This window comes from Lingula anatina, chromosome 2 (genome assembly GCF_051362555.1).
Source record: "Lingula anatina isolate TDL-2025a chromosome 2, LinAna3.0, whole genome shotgun sequence".
Taxonomy (NCBI): domain Eukaryota; kingdom Metazoa; phylum Brachiopoda; class Lingulata; order Lingulida; family Lingulidae; genus Lingula; species Lingula anatina.
The window spans coordinates 33123756-33149133 of record NC_141768.1 but is presented as its reverse complement, the minus strand read 5'-3'; the positions used below and the strand labels follow the sequence as shown (position 1 = coordinate 33149133).

Below are 25378 nucleotides of genomic sequence, written 5' to 3'. Positions count from 1 at the left end.
AACGCCAATTCTTTCTCATGCATAGCATAAGCCAGTTATACTATAATTTTGGCATTATATAATTATTAATATTTCAATAAAAGATACTGGCATTATATAATTACTAATATTTCAATTAAAGATACGAGGTGCTTCGACTATGAATTTCTAAAAAAATTCTAAAAACAAAAAAGGAGACAGTATTTTTCTCTTTATAATTCTTTCTTTTCAAGAGGATAGCACATATATAATAATAAAGTTTAGTCAAGGGGAAAATATGATAGAGAAAAAAGTGGAATGTTCCACAAATTTACTGACCACAGGGTTTAGGTCCCTGTCCTGTGCCTGTAGCTGTATCACTGTGGTGTTCACTGCAGTGTTCTCTGCCAGTACCCTGTGGTAGGATTGGAATGGGAAAGAGGGCTTGTTGTCATTTATGTCTTCTATAGAGATAATAACCTGCAATGTTGTAATAAAATGGCTCTTAAACACATGATAAGGGAAAATGCATAAATACCATAGAAATGTATAAATAAGCTAAGACCTTAATGAATAAAAGTACGAATTACATTTAAAAGTGTTTCCCACCATAAGAGAAAAGATCAGAAAAAGAAGACACATTTCTTATTGTCTCAGCACACTGAATATCTTTTAAGACTAGAACAGAAAATCAACAGTAGCTATATCATAATGTGCACTTCCAAAACCTGATTCAAAGATTTCTGTACCTTTTCTTCAAAATAAAAACTGGTTGAAATACATACCCCTGCCACGGCAAATTTGCTTGGATCATCTTCTTTGTAAGCTGTCACCAAAACTGTGTGCACAGAAGCAGCCTCTCTGTCTACAGCTTGTACAACTTGGAGCTCCCCCTGGAGGGAAAAATTAACCCCAAGTTAGAGCAGCCCATATCTCACACTGCTGTTTGCTATGAAAAGCAGTTGTTGTTCATGATCTCAAGCACTTGGATCATATATATGTATCTTATATGTATATATAACCTAATTGTATTTAGTAGATAATTACTAGGCACTGCTCATAACTCTATTTTTACTACTGAAGATAGAATCAAGTGGCTTTGACATTACAATTAATCTTATACATTTGAAATAATGCAAATTCTACATCAAAACAATTCATACTAACCGTGGTCTCATTAATGTTATAGTTCTCCCACCCCCTGCCTCCTGTAATATTATAATACACACTTTCAGCACGGTCATTGGTGACAGTAGCATTAACATCAACAATGACAGCACCAGTGCTGTTTTCCACTACAGAAGCACTGTACCAGGCTGATGGGACGAAGTAAACAATGTCTGCCAAGGATGTATTGATGACCTGGATGGTGACACTGATGTTTCCAGTCAGGGGTGGGGACCCTTCATCTGTGGCCAGTATGGTCAGAGGGTAGACGCTGCCTGCAGAGAGCATGCTGTTGTCACCTGAAAGCATCCCCGTTGATGAGTCGATGGAGAACTGAGGACTGGGATCGAGCAGGCTGTACCTGATTATGCTATTTTCACCTTCATCTCTATCAGTGGCAGTGAACAGATATATAGTTTTGTTCAAGGGACCATCAGGAGGGATGATTGGTATGATGTCAGGAGCTGGTTCAAATATTGGGCTGTTATCATTCACATCTGTCACATTGATACGCACTATGGCAGTAGCACTTAGGCTTTTGTCATTGGGATAATAAGCCTTGATTGTTAGCTCATAAAATTGATCACTCTCATAATCTAGTGATTGGTTGACTGCAATACTGCCATTCGGGTGTATGCTGAATGCACTGCTGCCCTCTATTGTGTAGTCAAACGCCCCAGGCTGGCTTGTGTTTCCATCGAGTGCTTCCACTGTTAACACAATACCCGACACTGTTGTATTTTCTAGTAGAGACAGAGAGTAGGTACTGTTCCGAAACTTTGGTGGCGCTCTTACAGACGGCATGACTGCCACGGAGACTGACAAACTGGACACAAGGGGGGGAACTCCCAAATCTGCAGCATACACTGTCAGGTTGTATACCCCCTCCTTCAGTGGCCCACCCACACTGACCAAGCCTGAAGAATAGTTCACGACAAACTGCTCTGATCCCGTCAGCCAATAGATGATCTCCTTATTGTTTTCTGCATCCTTATCTTTTGCTGAGGCATTAAACACCAGAGCCCCAGGACTAGAGTTGATTGGAAGTTGCACAGTATCAGATGGATGGATGTTAAATTCTGGCTTATTATCATTCACATCTAAAACTGTGACATTCACTAGAGCGTAGCCATAATACCTGCCATCATAAGCAGAGATGTTGAGCTGGTAGAAATCCTTGGTTTCTCTATCCAGTGAATAAGCAGTGATCTGCCCACTGCTGCTGTCTATAGCAAAGTATGCTGTGTCACTGCTGACAATGTCATAGGTGATAGATTGGTCACTGGCATCTTCATCTTGTGCTACCACCTAAAGTAACAAATTCAACAAAGAGAAATGAAAAGAGTCACAACGAGGTATAAAGATTGACAGCCTCTGATGTAATAATATACAGCTCACAGATAAGTGCCAGTTCTTGATTACAAGAACACAAACACAAATCCATATTATCTCACCTTTCCACTAATAAAAACCTTAAAAATTCATCACAATATTTCCATTATAACTCATGATTTTAAAAACTACTTTCAGGAAAACTGACCTGTATAACATTTGTTCTATTTGGCATGTTTTCCTTAATTTCTGCCAGATACACGTCTAGTTGGAATTTGGGTGGCAGAGTGTTAACATCCAGAATATGAATCTGTACTTCAGTTGTACTTGCCAACATAGGAGTGCCATCTGAAATAACACGTTCCAAATTGATGTTAACTAACACATTACCTTATGTGCAGTATTTGATATAGCAAAAAAAAAAAAACAGCACTCTGGTCTATATTGTCATATTGCCCAAATGTTGTCTAAAATGACATTTAAAAAAAATACCTTGTTTCTTAATATATATATACATATATATATTTTTATTCTAAAAATTTATGCACATTATTACACATGTGACTTACGATCTCTAGCTTCAACAATGAGAAGAAAGAGTTTCTGTATATTATAGTTCAGATTGCTTGAGTTAGCGACTGATAGGACTCCAGTGGCTACGTCCATACTAAATATGGACCTGTCATTGCCTGAGATAATGCTGAAATTCACTTTGGAATTCTCATGACTTTTATCATTATCTTCCAGCTGGAATTAAAAAATAACACAATAACTGAAATAAAAGCTGGGCAATAGATAAATATGTACTTAGTTCTCTTTGCCAAAATATTATTCACAAAATTTATATGATTGTACATATAACTGATAGGTAATTGATAACCATAATTTGGTCAATACATAATTTATATTACTTTCATTATTAGCCAGATTACCATTATGATTGTCTTGTCAACTGGTGAATTCAAAATTGTAAAATTTCATTTGGTATTGCCATAAATAAAATCTGGCTTGACTGACCAAGTATCAATCAATCTATACACCATTTGTCATTTATGTCCTCAGTTCTCGGACAGGAAGAGAGATGGAAACGTTTTGCCGAAAATAACCAGCGCCTCAATGTTACTCACAAAGACTTTGCCCACTTTAGTCCCGGCTGTGGCATTGTCAGGAATGCTGAAGTTGAAGCTGCTCTGGTTAAATGTGGGAATGTTATCATTGTAGTCCAACACTGTCACAGTCAGGGTGGTGGAATTGCTCTGAAACAAACAGGTCAGCTACATCATTTTTCCTTTTCTTTTTTTTACACAAGGTTGTAATAAGCTTCAACCTATGCATACATCTGCCCAACTTTCAGTAGAGATTGCCAAACTAACTTTGAACTAATCATAACTTACATGCAGCCATCAAGATGCACACAGGTGAAAATGTTGATGACAATTCATTAATTTAAGAAAAGGACAAAGTTAAGAATTTACTTTAGTCACTTCAATGGTAACTTCAAGTTTGTTGGTGACAAAATTTAGGTATATGAGATCTACGAGATCTCCTAACAGCCATTTGCTGTGTGTACTTACAAACTTCCCATCTGTGACATTCAAGGTAAGATCATGTGTGTACTTGTTTTCTCTATCTAACTGTTTCCTCAGTATTACTCTTCCACTGGAAAAGGCATAAGTTATCAATACTAATTAATGTTATCAACAGAGTAATAAAATATCAATAGTCTTAAAGAAGAAAATCCTCGGGCTAGCTTAAGGATTTGAGAAGGAACTATTTTGATGACCGTGTGTGTATATTTACTGAAAGATTAAATAGGTGCAGTAAATCAATATTTGTGATAGTTAAGTTATCTGTGTGTACTGGCTTTGAATGTGAACAACAAGACAATAGAGGTCACTATGTGACCAAGACAAGATGGGATTTTGTTCCAAGACTGCAGATATACCTTTCTGAATCTATCCCAAACAGGCCATCATCATTTCCAGTCTGAATGCCATACTTTAGGGATTTCCCATCATTTTTATCAGCATCTGCAGCCTAGAAAAAGGCAAAATTTTCCATAAAGAAGTAAAAAATATCACATCAAACAGAACGCTGCAGCAGTAATTGTTACAAATCATACATATAGAGTCACCATTAACAGTGAACAGAACTAAACTCTCCTTTCAGGTTAGATCATAAAAATAAAATGCATTCTGCCTTAAGCCATAAATTCCTTACCTAGATGCAACACATCAGCGTTTTGGTAACACTAAAATCTAATATGGCAAACTTGTAGTGGCACCTACCTGTACTTGTATTAACAAAGTATTCACTGGCACTGCCTCAGATATGTCACCTACCTGTACTTGTATTAACAAAGTATTCACTGGCACTGCCTCAGATATGGCACCTACCTGTACTTGTATTAACAAAGTATTCACTGGCACTGCCTCAGATATGTCACCTACCTGTACTTGTATCAACAAAGTATTCACTGGCACTGCCTCAGATATGTCACCTACCTGTACTTGTATCAACAAAGTATTCACTGGCACTGCCTCAGATATATTCACAGTGTACGGTGCATTCAGGAACCCTGGCGGGTGGTTATTGACATCTTTGACCCAGATGTACACCAGAGTTGTCGCGGACCTGTAAGAGTATTGAACATCAAAGCTTAATCATTAAAGAATATTTAAAACTACTGGGAGATTGATTTCACATGTGTAGTACATAATATAGTAAATATATTGTAGGGTGGTAAACGTCTTATATATGAACTGCAGGTGATGTTTTAGGATTTGGTTCTAAATTAAATATTCAATATATTTAAAAGTACAGGTAAATTATTTCAAAAACTGTCAACCTCACAACACATTTGATAAACCTCTTAAATGCTTGTGTTCCTATTTTCCAAAATCTTTATTGATACAATGAAGTGCTATTGTTACAATGAAGTGATACAAATGTATCATTTTTTTTCTTGCACAGCAAATCAAAAGAAGAAATTATAATTTTTTGTACGTGGAAAAAAAAAAAAAAAAAAAACAAAAAAACATGGGTTTGCCATTAGCAAAATATAGTAAAGATGGACGGAGAATAAACCACAAACTTGTTTGGCCCGCTCACCTTCTTTGAGAAATGACAGCTGCCTGATCCGTGGCTTCCACTGCTAACACATACTGTGTCTTAAGAGGCAGAGTGGCCAGGCTGCCCCGAACCGAGATCTCACCACTGTCTTCATCTATACTGAATAGACTTCCACCACCAGAGGGCGATTGCATAGAGTATTTTACCTCCCCATTTTTACCATCATCTGGATCAGAGGCTTCAACCTGAATGATGCATAAAACTTAACTTCCGCCCTCTATAAAACTGACTACTTACACAGAGATGTTTATAAATTGAGAACTGTTTTAAAAAGTGCCCAAAACTTTGGAAGTACTAAAAAAAGGTTACAGTTTACACAAATGTATACATCAACTCCTGCCTTGTAAGTGCACAAAGCTTTCACAAGATAAACAGAACCAATGGTCTGAACACAACACACTGCCTCTACATACAAGTATCAATCGACTGCACTGCCATCTATATTCAGGCCCTTGAACCCTACCTGGCCAACAGTGGTGCTCAGAGTTGCTGTTTCATTGATGTGGAAGGTGTAGCTGATGTTTGTAAAAACAGGGCTGTTGTCATTGACATCAGTCAATGTCACTGTGACTAGAGAGGGACTACTCTGGTACATCTCAGTAGTCTGTGTCTCCTTAGCATACACCTGGGCAAAACAACATGGCAAATTTGATCGTACAGTAACTATGATCTTCACTTTGAACTTTTCGCATTTTACACAATACTGAAGCTTAGTACCTAATATAAAGCCTTTGGTCACACCGTGCCCTTCCTCACTGTATGTTATTATCAGCTTGAGCACTATTTACCAAGGGATCAGTAATTATAGTGATCATTATCAATAGACTACACAGATTAATTTACAGTAACTCGAATGAAAAGGTCAAACAAAACAACAGTTTTATAAAATTAAGTATGAACAGCCCCATAGTCAACAATTAAAAAAAAATCGATGTTTGTTTGCTTGTTGTTTTTTTTTTTTTTTGAAAAAGTGTTATTTTTACCCCCTTAGTCGACCCAACTTGAGAAAAGGCATAGAACCACAGTGGACCTTTTAAGATAATAAGAGCAGTTCTTTTGAACCACCTACCTGCCCTGTCTCCCCCTCCCACTTATAGCCTGTAATCTGCAATCCATCATTCATCACTTATTGCAAAAATAAGTCCATGGGAACTAGCTTCCTTGTGTACTCCTAACAATATTCAGGGGTCTTTTTGAAAGTTTGATCATAAATTTAAACTTCTAAAATAATATAATTCTTATTCTGAAAAAATCCCCAGCAATGAATTTAACCATAAACTTACCTCCATGGTGAATGTGCCTTCATTTTCTCTGTTCAAGGCACTGCTATTTTTCACATATATCAGTCCAGTGTTGTTATCTATGGCAAAGGCATTCTTTGTGTCATTTAAGACAAACTCAAAGGCTGAGAATGCAGGCTGCAAAACATGAAATATTCACAAAATGAAAAATTTTTACTAAGCTTCGTAATAGGCTTCACACAGGTAGCACAGCATTTACAGGTTATCTGCAGTTTGTGCTGAACAAAATTTTGAATTAAAAAAAAAACAAAATTGTTTAATGTCAAAAATTGAGGATACTTAAGAATAATATAAGAAGTTTGTACCAAAAAGTTGTGGAAGAAAAATAAGATTTTAAGAAAAAGTAATGTACATATGATGTCCTTCAAAGAAAATTAATGATAAATACATTGCATCACCATCATTCCTCTTTTAAAAACTGGGATTCTGCATTCAATGAAAAACCATTTGCATTATTTTAACCAAAATCATTTGCATTATCTAAACAAACATTATCACCTTAGACGTCTACCAATAAATTGTCTTAAGTTCCAAACCACACTCCAGCACTTGCTCTACCAACTTACAGACATATCTCCATCTGTGGCTGACACCAGTACCACTGGCGCCCCCTTGGCCGTGTTCTCTGGTACACTGGCAGTATATTCCTTCTTACTCATGACAGGCGGATTGTCATTGGTGTCATTCACTACGACACGCACTGTGGCTACTGCAGTCCTAGTGGTTGGCTTGTCCACTTGGTATGCCTAAATACAACAGGAGAACAAAGATGTCAAAGCTACATACCAATATGCTTCTTCCAACGTGTGAAAATTTTAACTACAGTACCATAAACAGTATATAAGCTGTAAGACCCCAACCAAGACTTTGACACACTTCCTACTGTACTTAAAATACTTCCTTATGTAGTTTTATTATAAATTAGTAATCCTAAGTTGATTATTATAATATAAATGTTGCTCTGAAGAATTACACATAAAATCTAACATTACCACGAATGTTATCCAATTGCTGAATAATTGTCAATTTAAAAGTATAAAAAATTTCCCATCCTATCACAAAATAAACACATTTAAACTTTTTTACAAAATATATTTTTTTACTTTTCAAAGAAAAAAGATATATTCCATGAAGTATGTTCTTCTTCACTACATATACCTTCAACTGTATTGTTACTGCATCTATCTGTTCTCTGTCAAGTTTTTTCACCACCTGGAGTACCCCAGATTCATTGTTCACTTGGAAGTAGCTCATATACTTTGGCGGATAAACTGAAACATATATCCCATTTATATGGAGTGCCACTCAAACATTAGTTATTTTGTCAATTTTGATGCAATAATATATTATGCTTCACAGCAAAGTCAACACCAAATTTTAATTATGCACAGTCAACAGTTAAAGGGATAATAACTCTTTGTATGATATCTTTATTTCACAATAAAAATATTGTGAACAACTCATAGAAATATAATATATTCTGTTTTACCACAAAAACAGCAGTTATAACTATTATTCTGATATCTGAACTTGTCTTCAGATCACGTGACTTCCATTGATGGCTGTACTCTGTTATAATCGCTTAAGAGATTTTAACAAAAAACCAACCTTTTTAGAAAAAAAACCAGGACTTACTTTGAATGTAAAATTGGATTCATTAACCACTGGCAAATATGGGAAAAATTGTTGTTTACTCCAGGAAAATTCATTTTTTGGCCATAACGAAGAGTTATTATCCCTTTAAGTTAAACAAGGATACTGTGAATATCTAACTAGCAAAAAGCCCATTAGTGTTCAAATTCACACATTAATATGTGCCAGAATGAGAAAAATCAAAATTTCACAAAAAATTCTATAAATTTAAGAAAAAAAAATTCAATCAAGCTGGGTTTTCTAATTAATCATGCACTACAGGTCACAGATATTTAGAAAATGTGACTAGAAAAGGTCTTCAGGCCTATGGAAGTTCAAAGTCACTATGCCAATATATGAAAAATGAATATCTCACAAAAAAATATATATATAATAAATGAAAATATAGTAATAATAATAATAATAATAATAATAATAATAATAATAATAATAATAATAATAATAATAATAATTGCATATTTTCAAGATAAGTATTCCTATCAATAATCAGAATGGTTTCCGACTTCATCCTGTATTTTGGTAATATTGATCAATTCTGTAAGTATGAAGACAACTGGTCTATCAGTTTTCCATTGCACAGCAACGATGGTGACAACAAGGACAGATGCAGGTATCGATTATGTGTCTGTTCAGAAAAACAGTGTGAGGTACTTTGCCAAGAAAATAAAATCATCTTTAACTGATATACAGCTATCCCTAAAAGTCTCCCTTTTGTGGACCAAATTATAACAGCCTTAAAAGACCAGGCAAAGTTGCAAATGTTATTAAGCCAGTGAAAAGTTTCAACTGCATATATGATTCACAGAAAACTCAAAATGAAAAACTCAATTTTTATAACAACAAAAAAAGTCACTTTTGATGTTTTATCAAAGAAATCTAAATCCAACTTATCTTTCAAAGCAATTTTCACAACTCAATTGAATGCCATATTATGTGAAAGTATTTCAGTGCACTTTGAATTAAACAAGTTCACCAATTAATGAAGGGTCAATGATACTGATATACTTGAAAATTAAAATACCAACAATTATAATGATTTTTATAAAGTTCAATTTATAAAGTTTGGTAAAAAATATACCAATATCAGCTGTCATTTATATTTTTAGAATAGTTTTTTATTCTGATTTTATACACTGTAAGGATCACAACATGCATCACACTTTGGAAATCTTTCACCTCCACATACCTGAAGAAATCTCATACATAACAGTTTGGTTGATACCCAGATCAGCATCATAAGCATGGATTGGTGGATGCACAGACAATGGAACAGAAGTTCTCTGTTAAAAAAAGAAACATCCCATATCAGGCTAAATAAAAAGATACATCAAGTACTTTAACTACCAACAGAAGTTTTTACTTTGCTTATGTAACCATGCATCACCAAAATAATTTAATCCTAAGACAATAGCTATAAGTAAAAGTCTATATGCACGAAGTATAGTTGTTGGAGATAAGTCTGACTATTGACTTTAACGAATCCCAAATATTGACACCTTTTAATATTTCTATTTCTGCATTCAAATCATGCTAATTAAATCCATTCAATTAATTTTTCATAGCATAAAACATGTGCCACTTATTCCATGTTATAATAATCATATTTTGAACATGAATAACAATCACACTTGGAAGTGAAGATATCTCCAACTCACATTTTCAAGTGCACTTAGTTCATAAAAATCCTTTTCAAAAACTGGGTTCAAGTCGTCTTCATCAATCACATTCACAACAAGTGTGGCACTTGCTGATAAGGGTGGGGTGCCAACATCCTGTGAAAACATTGATAATTATACTATTTGACAGGAATGAATTTATTAAAAAGAATCTGTATAACTGTAAAATCCAAATTCAGTCAATTTATTTATCATGATAAACTTCCCAGTCCTTCAAATGTTTTAATATTTTTTAAAAACTTAACTCACATAAATCAATTTAATTTCAATGCTGTCAGACCAGGGAATTATATCCAATATAATTCCCTGGTCAGACTAAGTTTTTATGTAAAAGGATGTGGTAAATTGTGCAATACATACATATGCCCAAACAACTAGTGAAAAGGTCCTTTTATCATTATCATAATCCAGTTGCTTAATGAGATTTAATTCTCCATCAGCAGCAGCTCCTCCCATTTTGAAATAACCATCTCCATTCTATCAATAAATAAAAAAAAGAACACAGTGAAGAGATGATAATCATACTGGTACTGCAATTCACACTGGTAGATCATGGCGTTTGGAGGGAGGGGGTACTTGGGAATGGAGGCATTTGGGACAGCATGTGGCCTCTTGATGAACCAATGTAATACTCAATTTATCTTTTGCACAAAAAATGTAATATGTTTTAAAATAACAGTTATGTTAAACTATTGTTTTAATGACTTTTAAGGAAACACTTTTCCCATGATTCCACTAAAACAATATAAAAGTTTTTAAAAATATAATTTAAAATCTGTTACAATGACATAATACATTAAAACCATACTATCAAATAACATTATGATCATTCATATTAAAATCTGAACTTACTGTTATTTTATAATTGCCAACTGAGTCAGCAATATCACCGTCATTTGCTTTATCTTTAAAAGAAAATACATCAGATCCCATCCTAAGTAGCTGGAGATAAAAGTAAAAAAATATCATTCCAAATATCATATCATTCATTCCATACCTTACACAATATTCATCTTATAACAAAGTATTACTAGAGTCATTAATTCAATTTTTTTTACAATTAAATGTTTTAACACTCCTGAAATGATACAAAAATTACTGGCTTTACATGACTAAAAGGAACATATCTCCTTTGAAATATTTTATCAAGTGACATAAAAAGTGATTCTGTATCTCACCTCAGACACATTTTTGTAATAGACTTTCTGTGTAAACCTGGGTGGGTACTCATTTACATTTTCAATATTGAACCTTAAATCCACACTCTAAAATAAATATACAAAATTAATTTAAGGTCCAACAACAAACCTAATTATAAATACCAACTTTAGGTGTAAAATGAAAATTTCATATAAAAATTCACAAATTCAAGAAAATTAGTTCAATAAAGTTTTTTTTTTAACTCAAGGTGTCATTTTGCCCTATTGATCACCCCTGTTGGTTTTCTTTTTATTGTGTTTACATGGAACTGGTCCAAAACTAGACAGTAAATCAAACAGAAAAATACACTGCATAAATATTAACAACAAAAATAAACAATACTGTAAAAAAAATAATAGATAAATAAATTCAAATAAACAGATTCAGTGAATTGACATCTATGCAAGACAGATTGCGAGTGCTTTAAAATTGATCTGTCTAAAAAAAGAAAATGTTTTTACTCTTCACAACCTCTTATGGTTTTCTGAATAAAATAAAATACTAAGTACTATTTAAATGCACTTTCAATATTTAAATTTGTAATTAACTTTACACAACAGTTCATTTAACATTGGGAGTTTGCCACGAGTAAACCATAAGCAAACTTACAATAAACATCAAGACAAAGACAAAAATATGACTTAATTACTATGTAAATTAAAACAAATTGTTAAGCAGTGCCTGTACATAAACATATACAGACACTTAACAAATAAATTCAAAGAAACAGATTCCATTGTATCTAGGCAAGATAGATGACAGAAGACTTTTTTAATTAATAAAAAATCCAAAATTTTTACCTAAATAGAGCAGTATGACCTGTCTAAAAGATATGTCTAAAAAGGTCTGATTTTGAAAGCTGAGCATTTGCATTTGCCTCAAAACCAAGTTGGCACAACTTTATTAAGTCACATGGATATTCTGACTAAAGCTTTCTCCAACAGTCTGACAGCTGGTTTACAGAACTGAAGGAAAAAATACTCATATTTATACTTCTTAATGAGAATGAGATTGATATAGATATTAGGAGAAGCTTTCAATGACAATTTCTTACACTTCCACAGCAATAAGAGTTTGAAGTTGAAGGGAGACTGAATTTCCCATAAGGAGTAATTGCTCATACAGTGATCACTATCAGAATCCTGGTACTTGTTGGTTTAAGTTTTTACCTCTACCAAGGAGGTTATGTTAGTCTGTGTATCTTTCTGTCTGTTTGTCATCAACATAACTCAAAAAGTTATGGGCCAATTAGTTTTTGGTGGTGATCCGCATCAATAATCAATCAATAATCAATAATAAAAATATCGAAAATTTAGGGGTGAAACGGCATTGGATGGAGACTTTGCTGCCTTGGCGGTGGTCTGCACTCTCTGAGTGCTTTTCTAGTTTTCAAATTAGTTTACTGTTAAAGTGATATAACTGAACAATACTAAAATTAAAAGATAAATTAAAATGCTGGTAAATTTTGGCTGCAACATGCAAGTGATATACGTACTTGCATTGATCTTAAACAATTATAATCATGGACAAAATCCTTATTAAGTCCAAGTTATAATGTTACATACTCAAAGGTTTTAATCTCAAACTCAAAGATTCATATGGTATAACTTCTTAGTAGTGTTAAGATAATGCGTAATTGTTATGTTTAATAATTACGCAAATATTGAGTCAATAGCAAAATGTGAATGCACTGTTTATAATAAAAATGGTCAAGGTAACAGGTGAGGAAGTGTCAATAGAGAGTATCAGAGGAGACGGGATTGTGCCAAAAGTGACGTGTTGCAGTGTAAGCGTGAAGCTGAGTGGTCATTTTTAGCTGAAGATGAAAGGAAGTGAAGATGTGGGCTTTGAAAAAGTTTTTCCAACAACAAAGTGAGATAACATTTTTTCTTTTGGTATTTTGGGCAGAAAATACTTTTAGAAGTAATAGGTACATGATATGAAAATGTGTTGCGATACCTGAAGGTGCATAATTGTGCTTAATTTGCAGTCAATTTGTTTTGAAGTATATGCTGCATAGACTGACAGTGAGATAAAGAGCATCAAGGGAAAAGAAATCCTGCAAGCTGTAAATCGTTGTCATGTGGAATTTTTGCATGTATGTAATCTGATATGCCCATATTAAATTATTTTTGGGTCTTCTGGTATGTGATGCAATTATAACGATGTTTGTCCTTGAAGGACCTTGTGAAAACCAGGAAGTAGTTCGCAACTGACAACTGAATTGCACCGAACCACGATCACTGTGCAATGATTTATCTTTTTTAAAGATTGTGACGAGTTTTTAGATGTTTATATGTCCAGCTGACATGAAATTCCACACATGTGAGTTCTGCTCTACATCACTTGACATTTTCACTTTTTTGCACTTCTTCCAAAAGCTAATGTACAATTAATGTGATGCATTAATATATTGGACAAATAAAACACTTCAATTGTGAATTATTAAAAAGTTAGTTTTTCACTGATAAGACCAACCTGACCAGTTTCTCAAGGCTATTGATTGACAGCCTGAGGTGATTGATTGCCAGTTGTCTCTGCTTGTGATTTTTAGCTCAAATAAGAGGCCATCAGAATATCATCTTCGTCATGGCATTTGTCACTGATAAGTGCCTACCCAGGTGTAATAGGTGAATTAGTGTGAAATTTCATGTCAGCAGGACATATAAACATCTAAAAACTTGTCACAATCTTTAAAAAAAGATAAATCACTGTACAGGCTGTCAATCAATAGATTTGAGTTACTGGTCAGGTTGGATCTTATCTACCTGTCCGAGGCGATAACCAACTGAGTGTTACATAATATAGTCAATTATTAGTAACTTAACCTAGTCTTAATTACTTTTCAGCTTTGTGATCGGCTCACCTAAATTATCTTTTCATCTTCTTGGGAAGGTCTATGTCAGTCTATGCAGCATATACTTCAAAACAAACTGACTGCAAATTAAGCACGATTATGCACCTTCAGGTATAATAACACATTTTTATATCATGTACCTATTACTTCTTAAAGTATTTTCTGCCCAAAATACCAAAAGAAAAAATGTTATCTCACTTTGTTGTTGGAAATTTTTTTTTTCCTCTGAACCCACATCTTCACTCCCATTCACCTCCAGCTAAAAATGACCACTTAGGGTCATGTCTTACACCACTTGATGTCACATCACGTAACACTTCCGGCACAATCCTGTCTCCTCCGGTACCCTCTAATGGATTGCTCCTTTTGGCTAGTGCTGCTGCCAACTCACTGTCTTGATAGGAAAAAGTTCTAGTCTAAGTTTTAAATCAAAGCACAATGGCAAGAAAATGATGTTTATGTAAACAAAAGAAACAATAATTACTTTAGGGCATTTGAAGTTTGTTAAATACATAAATGGATTCAAACATCTTTAAGAGAGTGCTAATTTCTAAACACATTTCCTGGTGAGACCTTATGGACTATAAATTACATGGAAAATAAGAAAAAAATGAAATTAGTTTTGTAAAAAAAATCCAATAATGCAGATTTTCAAAAGAAATCCCCTTTTTAATCAATCAAAGCTGCTCAGTAAATTTAAAGTAAAAAATAAAACAATTTGGCAGTTATGGGGGCTGCTGTTTCAAATGACGATAGTAAGAGTGATGACACGCACAGACAAAGTGACCAGAATAGACACAGACACAAACACTGTCTGTATACATGAGAATTTAATGCATCAAATTTATTTTCTTTTAAGGTTTGAATTACTGATTAAAACAAAATCAAACTAATCAATTAGTCATTAATGTTGATTAAATAAAATTATCTACAATATAAATTTAAGTAAATCAATCGAAAATAGTATTTACCCCTTGCTTGTCATTTCCACTTATTTTGTACCTACATGTGAGGCTAAATTGCAGAGTCTGAAAATAAAAAAAAAAACTCTTATAACTCATGTTGTTACATATACCTTAAAGATGATTCACCACGTAAATATAATTCAACCATAATTATCTTCTATAAGAAAGCTCTCTTTACAAACATGTTTATTTCATCATTTTAAAATGGACTAAAAAAACTCACTTTCATTTATTCTATTATATTCATATGTAACATAACTGTTCACAAATAGCCAGATTTCATTGTATCATACCAATAACTTACAGAAGATTGGTTCTCTGCATCTACAGCATGTTCAAGAACAAGTGCCTGTCTACTGATGTTCAGGCTGATGAATTCATCAGCAGGATCTATGCGCTCAATAGTAAGTCCAGTGACTAAAGGATTGGAAGAACCTGTGAAATTCAGCAGCACAGTGCCAGGCTGGGTGTCCTCTCTTATTGGGATAACAGGGGGTAAATCCCCACAAAAAGTTGGTATTGGTTCATACTGGGCATCTACAAATACCAAAGCAAAGTATTCATCTAATAATGGGTTATTGGTTAAGTATCCTCTCTTAGTTGGATCACAACTGGTATATATATGCCCACAAATGGTTGATAATGGACATCTGAACCCTGCATTCCAAAATATCCATTTCATAACAATGGGATTATCAATTAAAACATTATTTTTAGTATGACAATATAAGATGCATTTGCATTTTTGTCAAAGGATTTTGTTTACACTCTTGACAGGCTGATCTTCAGATAATTATGCAGTTTATGGTAAATTATCTAATAAAACATTTATTCTACACTACAAAAAAGGATATATATATATATATATATATATATATATATATATATATATATATATATATATATATATATATATATATATATATATTTTCCTCCCCCCCCCTTCACCTCTAATTTTTTTGTTTTACAATAAAGAATCACCAGCACATTTCTTTCTTTCTTTTTTTTTGTTCCTATAAAAATGACTTACCTGATCTTCTAAAATGTCCAATGATCAACAGCAGGAGCAGAACAACGCTTTGCTCCAGAATACCCTTCATCTTAATCATTCTTGTTCATCAAAATATTGTCAGTGCAGGATAGTCATCTTTCTCATTATTGAAGTGTGTCCATACTATCACTTTAGGATATCATATTTCTGCTGAAAAAAGAGGAAAAATTCACAATGAACTGCAGAGTTAACTGGAAACCAGACTTTTTGATCAGCAAGACCATAATTCATATATTTTTTTCACTGACCAGGAATGAACAGCTTATGCTGAGCAAGTTACTTTCAGTACACTACTATAGAGCTCAGTATGAAAAATCTTAACACAAATTTTTACTGTCACAAGCTCATTATTAACAAAGAAAGATTGTCAGTAACATTAATTTCCAATCTGTGGTTACATTAGGCAATTTCAATTATTAAAATTCACACTATATAAAAATATATAAATTATATAAATATATTCTTGAATCAATATATGTAACCCTTCCATTTAGTCTATATGAGGTTATCATGTAAATTTCGCCATCAACTGAAATTTTTCGAGAAATGCATCCCACAGAGTTTCCCCATTTTGTCCTTTCTCTTCATACAGGCAGGCTCATTGAAGCAGGCCCCTGCTTCATACAGTATCAGTAATATTCACACACATACATAACTTGGCTAGTTAACAGTCCTCTCTCCTGCTGTAACACAGATTATCTTCAAAAATTGCTGTTATTTACAAATCGGCTCAGTGCACTTAAACTGCTGGATGATATAATCTCTCCAGTGCACTGCTTTCCAAATTGGCACTTAAAATTTATTCCAGGTGCAATCACCACTTTCCCCTCACTCGATTTGAATTTCAAGGCCTAAATCCACAGTGTTATGATAAGATATAAGGTAGTTTAACAGTTAATCATTTCTTTGTGCACTTTTCTTATTCCCACAAGTTATTAATTAATTCTATTTTATGTCTTTTTGGTTATCTTGTTCATCTTATATCATGTTAGTAATCTAAAGTGTTCTTATTCTACCCTCATTTAATGGTGTTAATTCCCTGGATGTAAATGAAAGTCTTAAAATTCCATTTTAATAAACTTTTTATACAAGTTTTGCCTTACAGATTTTATATAAAGAGGCAAAGAAGGACAGATCATTTAAATGCATCTCTTAGGTTTTTTGGTGTCTATTTTTACATAAAAACAGTAACAATGTATGATAATCTTTGATCAGTCTACACAATTTTCCATGAACTCAGACAGGAGTCACCTTATTTACCATGGTGCTGTAAATAACTGACATACATAGAATACATATGAGAGAAATACAGTGTTGAATATGTTACTTTATTGAGACACTAATTTAAAAATACTATAAGTAAAATTATCGTTTTTTTTTTTTTTTAATTTTTATCAAAAGTCTCCACAGTAATTCTATATATATATCACTATTACTATTCACCCAAAGTAAACTTAAATGACACATCTTATCACAAATGATAATTTAGCACTCCCATATATTACACACAAGACAAAAGAGAATCTTATAGATTATAATTCACCAAGCAACATACCTTCAAGATTAAACTGCCTAACACCAATGGGTTTAACCACTGACCCAGCACAGGTCCGTTAGCTCATTATAATTCATCCAAATCAAGGTGAAGAGAGAGAAATTAGCCTCTAGTGGGGCCTGGCAGATAAGAAACTATATCCTCTATTACACAAAGCTCAGCAGGTTATAGATTTGAACAATTCTGCCTGGTAGAGAGTATTAATTGGACAGGTTATAATCACCCAAAGCATGAGACCTGAGAATAAAATAATTATTAACAAAGGTTTTATTTCTTTATCAGTGCTTGTGCTAGTAGTTGCCATCCAATACCACCTATTGTAAGACACCATAATTTCTGCTTGTTCCACTCAAGAAGGACTAAGTGTTGATTTTCTCACTACTGAACCTATTTATATAATATGGTCCATTATTTATCAAACAAATTTAAAGTGTGCCAATTTAGGCTGCTTTAACAGGAACCCAAGTGCACTTTTTGAAGAGCCACACCCTCGAGGCCCTCCCAGTGCTGTGCTGTCAAGTAGCCTTGTCTCACAGAAACTGAGCAATGTGTCCACGATTACACCTGAACCATTCTACCAAGAAAGCAGTTATCTAATCAAACTAGAGCAATTTCAGCATACTTAGTAGTTTCAATTTATGATTCCATGCAGTGTTTACCAAAAGAGCTGTGTCAGGTGATAACATTTTCTCACATATCTCAACCTCGTCGAAATTATTTCCAATCGCTTAAAGGTCCCTTGAACTCATACATGCCTAGAAACCACTTATGAATAATGTGGCAGTTAAATTCATTCAAGGCTGGAAAGCACTCTTTTGAATAAGCTAGGTTAACCTGAATTGGGCAACGTAGTTTCATTGTTACCCAACAATTCAAGTTGTGAAGTCAGGAAAACATTCCAAACATCACTGTTGTTTCTTTCAGGAGATCAATAACAAGAGAAGACTCAAATGAATTTCAATGACAGTGTAAATGCTGAGGTTTCACTCATCACAACACATCAAAACCCATCCACATCAATAAAATGTGAAGCCATGATGTGAAAAAAAAAACTTAAAAAAAAAAAACTTAATACAAAACTTTAATTCAATAAAATGAAATAAATTAAGTTTAAATGCAAGAATATATAGTCAAATAATAAAATAAAGATCTCTTCCCCTATTTATGAACCTCAATCATCACTGGTACTGCCAGGTGTGGCAAAGAATCCATAAAAAATACCATAATATATTACTCCTGTGTGTGTCATTTGTGGTCACCACAGTATATCAAAAACAGGACAGGTCTAAAATTGTACAGTAAGCAGCAGCAACCCAAACTTATCTTGTATGTCTTGTTTGATGCAAGCAGTAGCAGCAAGATTAGGATCTTACAGAAACACCTTGGTCCGTTGAGCTGCTAAGCACCCACGACAAATCTCAACTTTTATCATTGCTCTTCTGTATCTAATACTTCTGACGTTATATAACTAAACAGAAAATAAATAACTTTGAGTTTTATTTAGATAATGATCCTGAATAATCCTTCACTTTGCAGAAAATCTCCTATAGATTATGAAGTCCTACATATATATAAACACACTTGTCGAATAGTGCACATGAACAATAGGCAGGTCGCCTGGCAAGATATTTGCGGTTCAATGAATCACAGATATGCTTCACTCAAATGCACAACTACTGCGCCATTAACATTAATATTATTCCTAATAAACTCACCTGACTTCTCCCTATTAAGTCGCTACATAATATGCTTTTCAAATGATTCATTGTTATTCTAAACTTTATGAATCCCGTTATCTATACTATCTATACACAGCACGTGGCTACCTGGGTATATATGTACAGTGTTAAGTCACAGGGTCGAAGGTGCAGCGTGGCTGAATGGACATTATACCTGTGTGCTAAATTCTATAGTCAATCACTGTATAAAATGTGTAAAGTATTTGCATACAGACCAATCAATAGAAGTTTCAGAGCAAAGGACAACTCCCTGCAAAAGTAAACAGAGCCCAGTGCTATTATGCCAATCTCTAAAGGACATACGGGGGTGTGACAACACACTATTGGTTTTGTGAATGTTTTGTGAAATTGGTCAAAATAATTGAAATGTTAATATTCATCCGGCAAATATTTGTTGGCTCAGTAAACAACAATGCCATTCTTCACTGGGCAAGGAATTTGGAAAAAGAATTTATTCAACTGTTCTCTCATCATATTTCTGTTTATTCTTGCTGACTGGTATGCTATCCAGATAGCACCTCTTTGATATTGACACCTTACAATATGGTAATCGGCCATGACTAGTTTAAATCCCTGCAGTATTATTATAAGAAGTAGGGCCATTCAGACTGAAATGAATTTCACTGCTACCAAACACCTGAACTCATTAAAGAAATGGCACTGCTCCTTCTCACTATACCTATCAATATTCTACCTGCATTGGATTGACAATGAATCTGAAATGGAATCAAGTTTCGTGTCTGTTTTGAGAACAAATGACAAACATTTTAATTAACACTTTTAAGACTAAGGACGTTTACTAGTGAACTACCTATGCAAAGAATGTGTCTCTTAAAGAAGATACTAGTTGAGTACTAAATCAACAATGTAATCTCGTTCTCTGACTCAGGCATTCTACTGTGACTAGGTTTCATTATCAGTCTTCACCTCAGGCACACCAAGTATTTCCACTGGGTCTGTATATACTGGCTGTGCTCACATAAGGGCTAATTTAGCCCTAAACAGTGAATGACCCCAGCAGTTGGCAAGCTTTACCAAAGAACTTGAGCAGAAAACATTCAGACTTAAAATGTGCTTTCTTCAGTTAAAGAAATATCAAAAGAAGTACACTTACATAAAGCAAACATTTGTCTAAAACACTAGCTATGTCTTTCAATGTAACCAAAAAGGAGCACTATTTCATTAAATTGGACAACTACCAGTAATGATTTATCATGTGTCAAAAAAAGACTTCAATTTTGGTTTTAAAAAATTACGGCCAATTTCTGGTTAAAGTGCTTTTGTGATAAAGTTCCAAGGGGTAGATTTTTGGTTTAAAAAAAGTGCTCAAGATGCAAAGTAAGTCTTTTTTTAGACTAAGACACCATAACTATAACTAGCTAATCTGGACCCCAGGTAACCTGTAAAGTGTAGAAGGACTGTACCCATTTTATTTAAAGAGCAAAATGTCTAAAAAAAAAAGTAACTTATTTTCTTACAGTGGACAGATAACGATTTATCATGAAATGAAAAGCATAAAAATTCTCAGACTAAAATTAAAGACAATCCTTCAGTCGTCAGATCGTCTATCTGGTATCATCAAACAAAAAGTCTCTGTTTAAAACAGAATATGAACTTGACTAAAGTCATTTATTATCAGGATGCCTATCAGCCTCTCACTTGGAGGTGGGCCGTGCTGCTTCATGTTATCTCTATGCAAACACAAAAAGAAAAAAACAAGGACAAACTTGTCTATTTTTTTACAAATATGTCAAAACTACAAAGTTACTCCCTATGACCATTTCATTTTTTCCCACGACAACACAGTTTTCCAATTTTGAAGGATCTTTAAATTTCTTTTTTTATTGTTCAAATTATCAAAAAACACTTAAGCAGTAGCCCTTGATTTTTAGTCCTTCGTATATATACATGTATCACAAAGCCACCATATGCATAATAATCCAGGTATTCAAAGCAGCTTTTGAACACAGGGTTGTTTTCATAGGGCTTTGGAAATGAATATCTACAATAAAGCTAATGCTTCTTAATGTTTTAAAATATGTTGACAAGAACCACTGTAAACCTGCTAGCTACCTTTCCTTTATGTTCAGACATTATATAACCTATAGTCATATTGTTATAGTTTGTAATCAAATGCACCAAATGGCATTTAAGCTATTAAGATGGCAAACAGTATACATAACACTGGCTACCTTAAAGCTTGGAGCTTGATATATAAAACTGCCTGCTTGGCTCTTAATTGATGCAGTTGAAGGGCAATTTCAGAAGCCTTAGGTTAAAAAAAATCAATTAATTAAGTGTTTCTTCAGTTTCTTAGGGCCTTATTTAACTAAAAAAGATATCACCAAACCACGAAACAACTAAATAATCACCTCCTCTTCTTACTAGTAATTATCCCATCTGTCTCCATTGTCTACATGATGTAATTCATAACTTGGGAATCTTCCATTAATCCCACTAATTGCCCACCTTGCAGGTGAAAGTGATACCTGATGTGTCCGTCAACACTGTAGCCAGTACAATCACTATATCAATCTACAACAATACACTTAATTAAGTCCACAACCTGTCGCAGCTCACCTGGCTTAAAAACACCTTGATGACACACCATACAGGTAGAACAATGAACAGGCTTTATATCTTTTTATCACTGGTGCTCCTTTTAGGTGAATAAAATAGGTTAATAATTAATGTCTGTGCAACATTAAGCACCATCAGAATATATCACGCAAGGCAATAAAAAGGAATTTCAGACCAAATTAGCAGAATCTAGTCTACTAGTTTGGGCCAAACCTTCCTGGTTATCCTACGTAATTGAAAGTTATCTATTTTCCTGCTCTATAGACTGGGAAAATCTGCTTTAGATTACAAAAATGTCTTCTGTAGATTTATTCAGTTGAACTATAATAAAAAGTAATGTTTGACTAACATCATGTGACTTTATAGGCAGAATTCATTTTATGACACCATAAATGCAAAAGATAAAGTAATCTTTTACTTCTGGAAGTGCCTTGGCATTTGGCAAGACTTTTGTTTAAAAAAAAAAGGAAACAGAAAATTGAAGATGCAGTCTCTTCTGTATAACGTTTCAAATTTTAAATGTGTCAATCTCAACAAGATTTTAGTTTAAAACATAATAAACTTGATAAAGACCTTGAATTGTTTCTTCCTCTTAATTACATCAGTTTAAATTCATATTTATTGTCTTCCTTACATCATCTTAATCTCAACGTTAAAGAGATGGCAACAGATTTGATAAAGACTTCATTTTATTTTATTTTCGCTTGCTAAAATTTGCCCCCATAAGTTGATATACTTTATTTGGCAAAACTTCCTCATCTAATCATGGATATCAGGGTGTCATATGATAACCTATGTCAATGTTTGAAATACTTTCATCAAACTGTTTGCTTTTACACATACCTGTGATACCATAAAAGAACAAGCAGTATATATTTTCACAGGTTCTCTCAATTAAATACACAGGATTAACAACATTACAGCAATATTCATTTGGGTACTAGTACATATCCCTGTGCATTTTCATTATTTCAGGGCTGACAACATTATACCAGTTAATTCTCGAAAATGTTAATTATTTCTTCAAATTATTGTTAATTGGCATTCATACCTGATGAACAAGTTTTATTCCTGGCATAAAAGTCAAAATTAAGTTTTATTTAACTTCCTGAATTGGTATAAATGCACAAAGCTTCCAACCCTATCAGTATATGTATTATGGCCTGCAGATGAGGGCAACTCATGATAATTGTGTTCTGTTTCGAGCAGAGCACGACAGTTCAAGTCTCACCTTGGCTCAGTAACTACCATTATTATCTATCTTTACAGTCATATAGACCACACTGACATCAGCATGCAGCTCGTAATGTTAAGTAGCATGAAAGAAACCCAGACGGGGATCGGTGTCTTAAAAAAAAAAGACCAGGTAAGTAATTCCATAAAGTCAGGTGCAAATCCCCTTCTAATCTGCAGTTTAGAAACTATAGACCTTACGTAATTCTCTAACCAATGTCTAATGGTCTAAATACTTTATTCTAATTCAGCCGAGTTTGATTACACAGCAAATTCTTGTTTCACACGCCTCGTATTGACATGATATTCATTTTAATGCGTTACAGCTTTAGACTTGGAGTCACCGTACTAGTAGTTTGTCAGCTGCATGGTCAGCTTTGTCAGCAACTGGACATCCACTATACAACGCGAACAACCCAAACAGTCCACTTACCATTGAAGGACAGATTAAGGCAACTCTTTCACTTAATATTGACATGTTAAAGGAGCCAAACTTACCTAAGTCGTCTCTGCCGTTATGCTATAGCGTACGTCTCTATTCGTCATGTTGTGACACTCATACCTGGAACCCGCTTGAGGACGAGTCTAACTTCCACCGGGGAGGGGAGGGATCAATACGGGACGTTTTTATAGAAGTGTGTAAAATTCCGAAAACTTTTCAAACGTTTACCATTTTTAGGTAGTCCAACCTAAAAAAGCTCATATACCTAAAAAGAATTTAATAAGTTGGACAGAAGACCAAGGCGACTTTTGGTTTCAAATAGTTTTTACTGCACCGACCCAAAGCTTTTCCCCCTAGGAGAGGATTTGTAACCTTTGGCCTCGTTATCGCAGGGTGTGTGTGTTCAGTGGGTGTGTGTTGGACAGAGGTTATTGTCAGGTGTTTTTGTTGTTGCAGTGGGTTATTATATTTCGAAAGTAAAAGAAGTAAAAATAAATATTAATATAGTTTAGATTGACAAAGTGTTTATTTTAAAGTTGCATGTATTGCTCCATTCCCGATTCGTCCGTGAAGATTTTATCGACCGATTTTATATAATAAACAGCTGTGATTGATCGCCGTCTTACGCTCAGTTCAGCTAGGTCTGTTTTGTGCTGGTGCCCCGAAGGTAAACGTAGTCCGGTGTATAACACATATTTTTCGATGATCTTTCAACTGGCAAATAAGAATGGAGTGTCACTGAGAAAAAAGAATCAAGTACTGCACATTTTTTTTCGGTAAAGATGTTTTAAATAACTACTGTATAGTGTAAAGGATAAGACACAAATATATAATAATAATAATCATCATCATAATAAAATTTGGAAATCCTCTGAGATTTCACATGAGAACATCCTCGTGGGTAGCAGTCTGGGAAAAGTCATTTTCCTAATAGGGCTAAGGTGTAGATTTCTTTTGCTCGTTTTCACTGTTTAAACGTCGGGGGGGGGGGGGGGGGATAAATTTACAAGAATTGCTTATGTGTGACAAAAAAAAGGGTGTCAGCTGCAAATAAGTGAAAACCTGAAAGTCATGTACTTTCAAGGATCTTGTTCAGCGTAACAAAGATTTTAAAACAGTTAAATCACCTTTTTGATTTGTAAAATTAATCTTTTTGCAATTAAAAATTTTTTAAAAAATGGATGATGGTTATGCTACTTTTTTTGTTTTGTTTTAATTTGTTTTTCTTTTATAATTCTTTGATTGATCATTCAAAAAAATGATCATTCAAAAAAAGAAAGAAAAAGAAATCTTGAAAATGGATATATCTACACCTTGAAGAACAAGTTATTGCCTTGCAAAATATTCAATTTTACTTTGATTTTACTTTTTATGCAAAATGGCTGTAAAAGGGGGTGTTTACACAATGATTTTAGGTGTACAAAATGTACTACTTGCATGCCTGTTAGGAGCGTGGTGGGACAAGCCCACCCTATCTGTACAGGGTGTTTATAGCATCAGTCACTATAGCAAGTAGGAGCCACCACAATATACAACT

General features: G+C 33.9%; 1 protein-coding gene across 20 annotated transcripts in view; it reads right to left on the bottom strand.

The window, feature by feature from the left end:
* LOC106167362 (protocadherin Fat 4) overlaps positions 1-24031 on the bottom strand; it is a 55289-nt gene extending 31258 nt beyond the window's left edge. For 19 of the 20 annotated variants that reach the window (XR_015332688.1, XR_015332689.1, XM_087003276.1 and 16 more), the window contains exons 1-23: positions 23898-24007; positions 16272-16442; positions 15546-15778; positions 15248-15304; positions 11398-11484; positions 11072-11161; positions 10580-10696; positions 10199-10315; positions 9730-9823; positions 8049-8161; positions 7457-7636; positions 6873-7007; positions 6053-6214; positions 5569-5774; positions 4962-5091; positions 4403-4494; positions 4032-4116; positions 3585-3713; positions 3027-3204; positions 2666-2805; positions 1126-2433; positions 744-851; positions 298-438 (exon numbers count right to left, since the gene is read on the bottom strand). Coding sequence is in view for 18 of the 20 variants with exons in the window: in XM_087003276.1 (XP_086859402.1) it covers positions 298-438; positions 744-851; positions 1126-2433; positions 2666-2805; positions 3027-3204; positions 3585-3713; positions 4032-4116; positions 4403-4494; positions 4962-5091; positions 5569-5774; positions 6053-6214; positions 6873-7007; positions 7457-7636; positions 8049-8161; positions 9730-9823; positions 10199-10315; positions 10580-10696; positions 11072-11161; positions 11398-11484; positions 15248-15304; positions 15546-15778; positions 16272-16350 (3981 nt within the window). In the remaining 2 variants the exon portion in view is untranslated. Of the gene's footprint in view, positions 1-297; positions 439-743; positions 852-1125; positions 2434-2665; positions 2806-3026; positions 3205-3584; positions 3714-4031; positions 4117-4402; positions 4495-4961; positions 5092-5568; positions 5775-6052; positions 6215-6872; positions 7008-7456; positions 7637-8048; positions 8162-9729; positions 9824-10198; positions 10316-10579; positions 10697-11071; positions 11162-11397; positions 11485-15247; positions 15305-15545; positions 15779-16271; positions 16443-23897 lie in introns of all 20 variants that reach the window. The other variant, XM_087003277.1, reaches the window with a different exon arrangement.
* Between the last annotated feature and the right edge of the window lie 1347 nt (positions 24032-25378).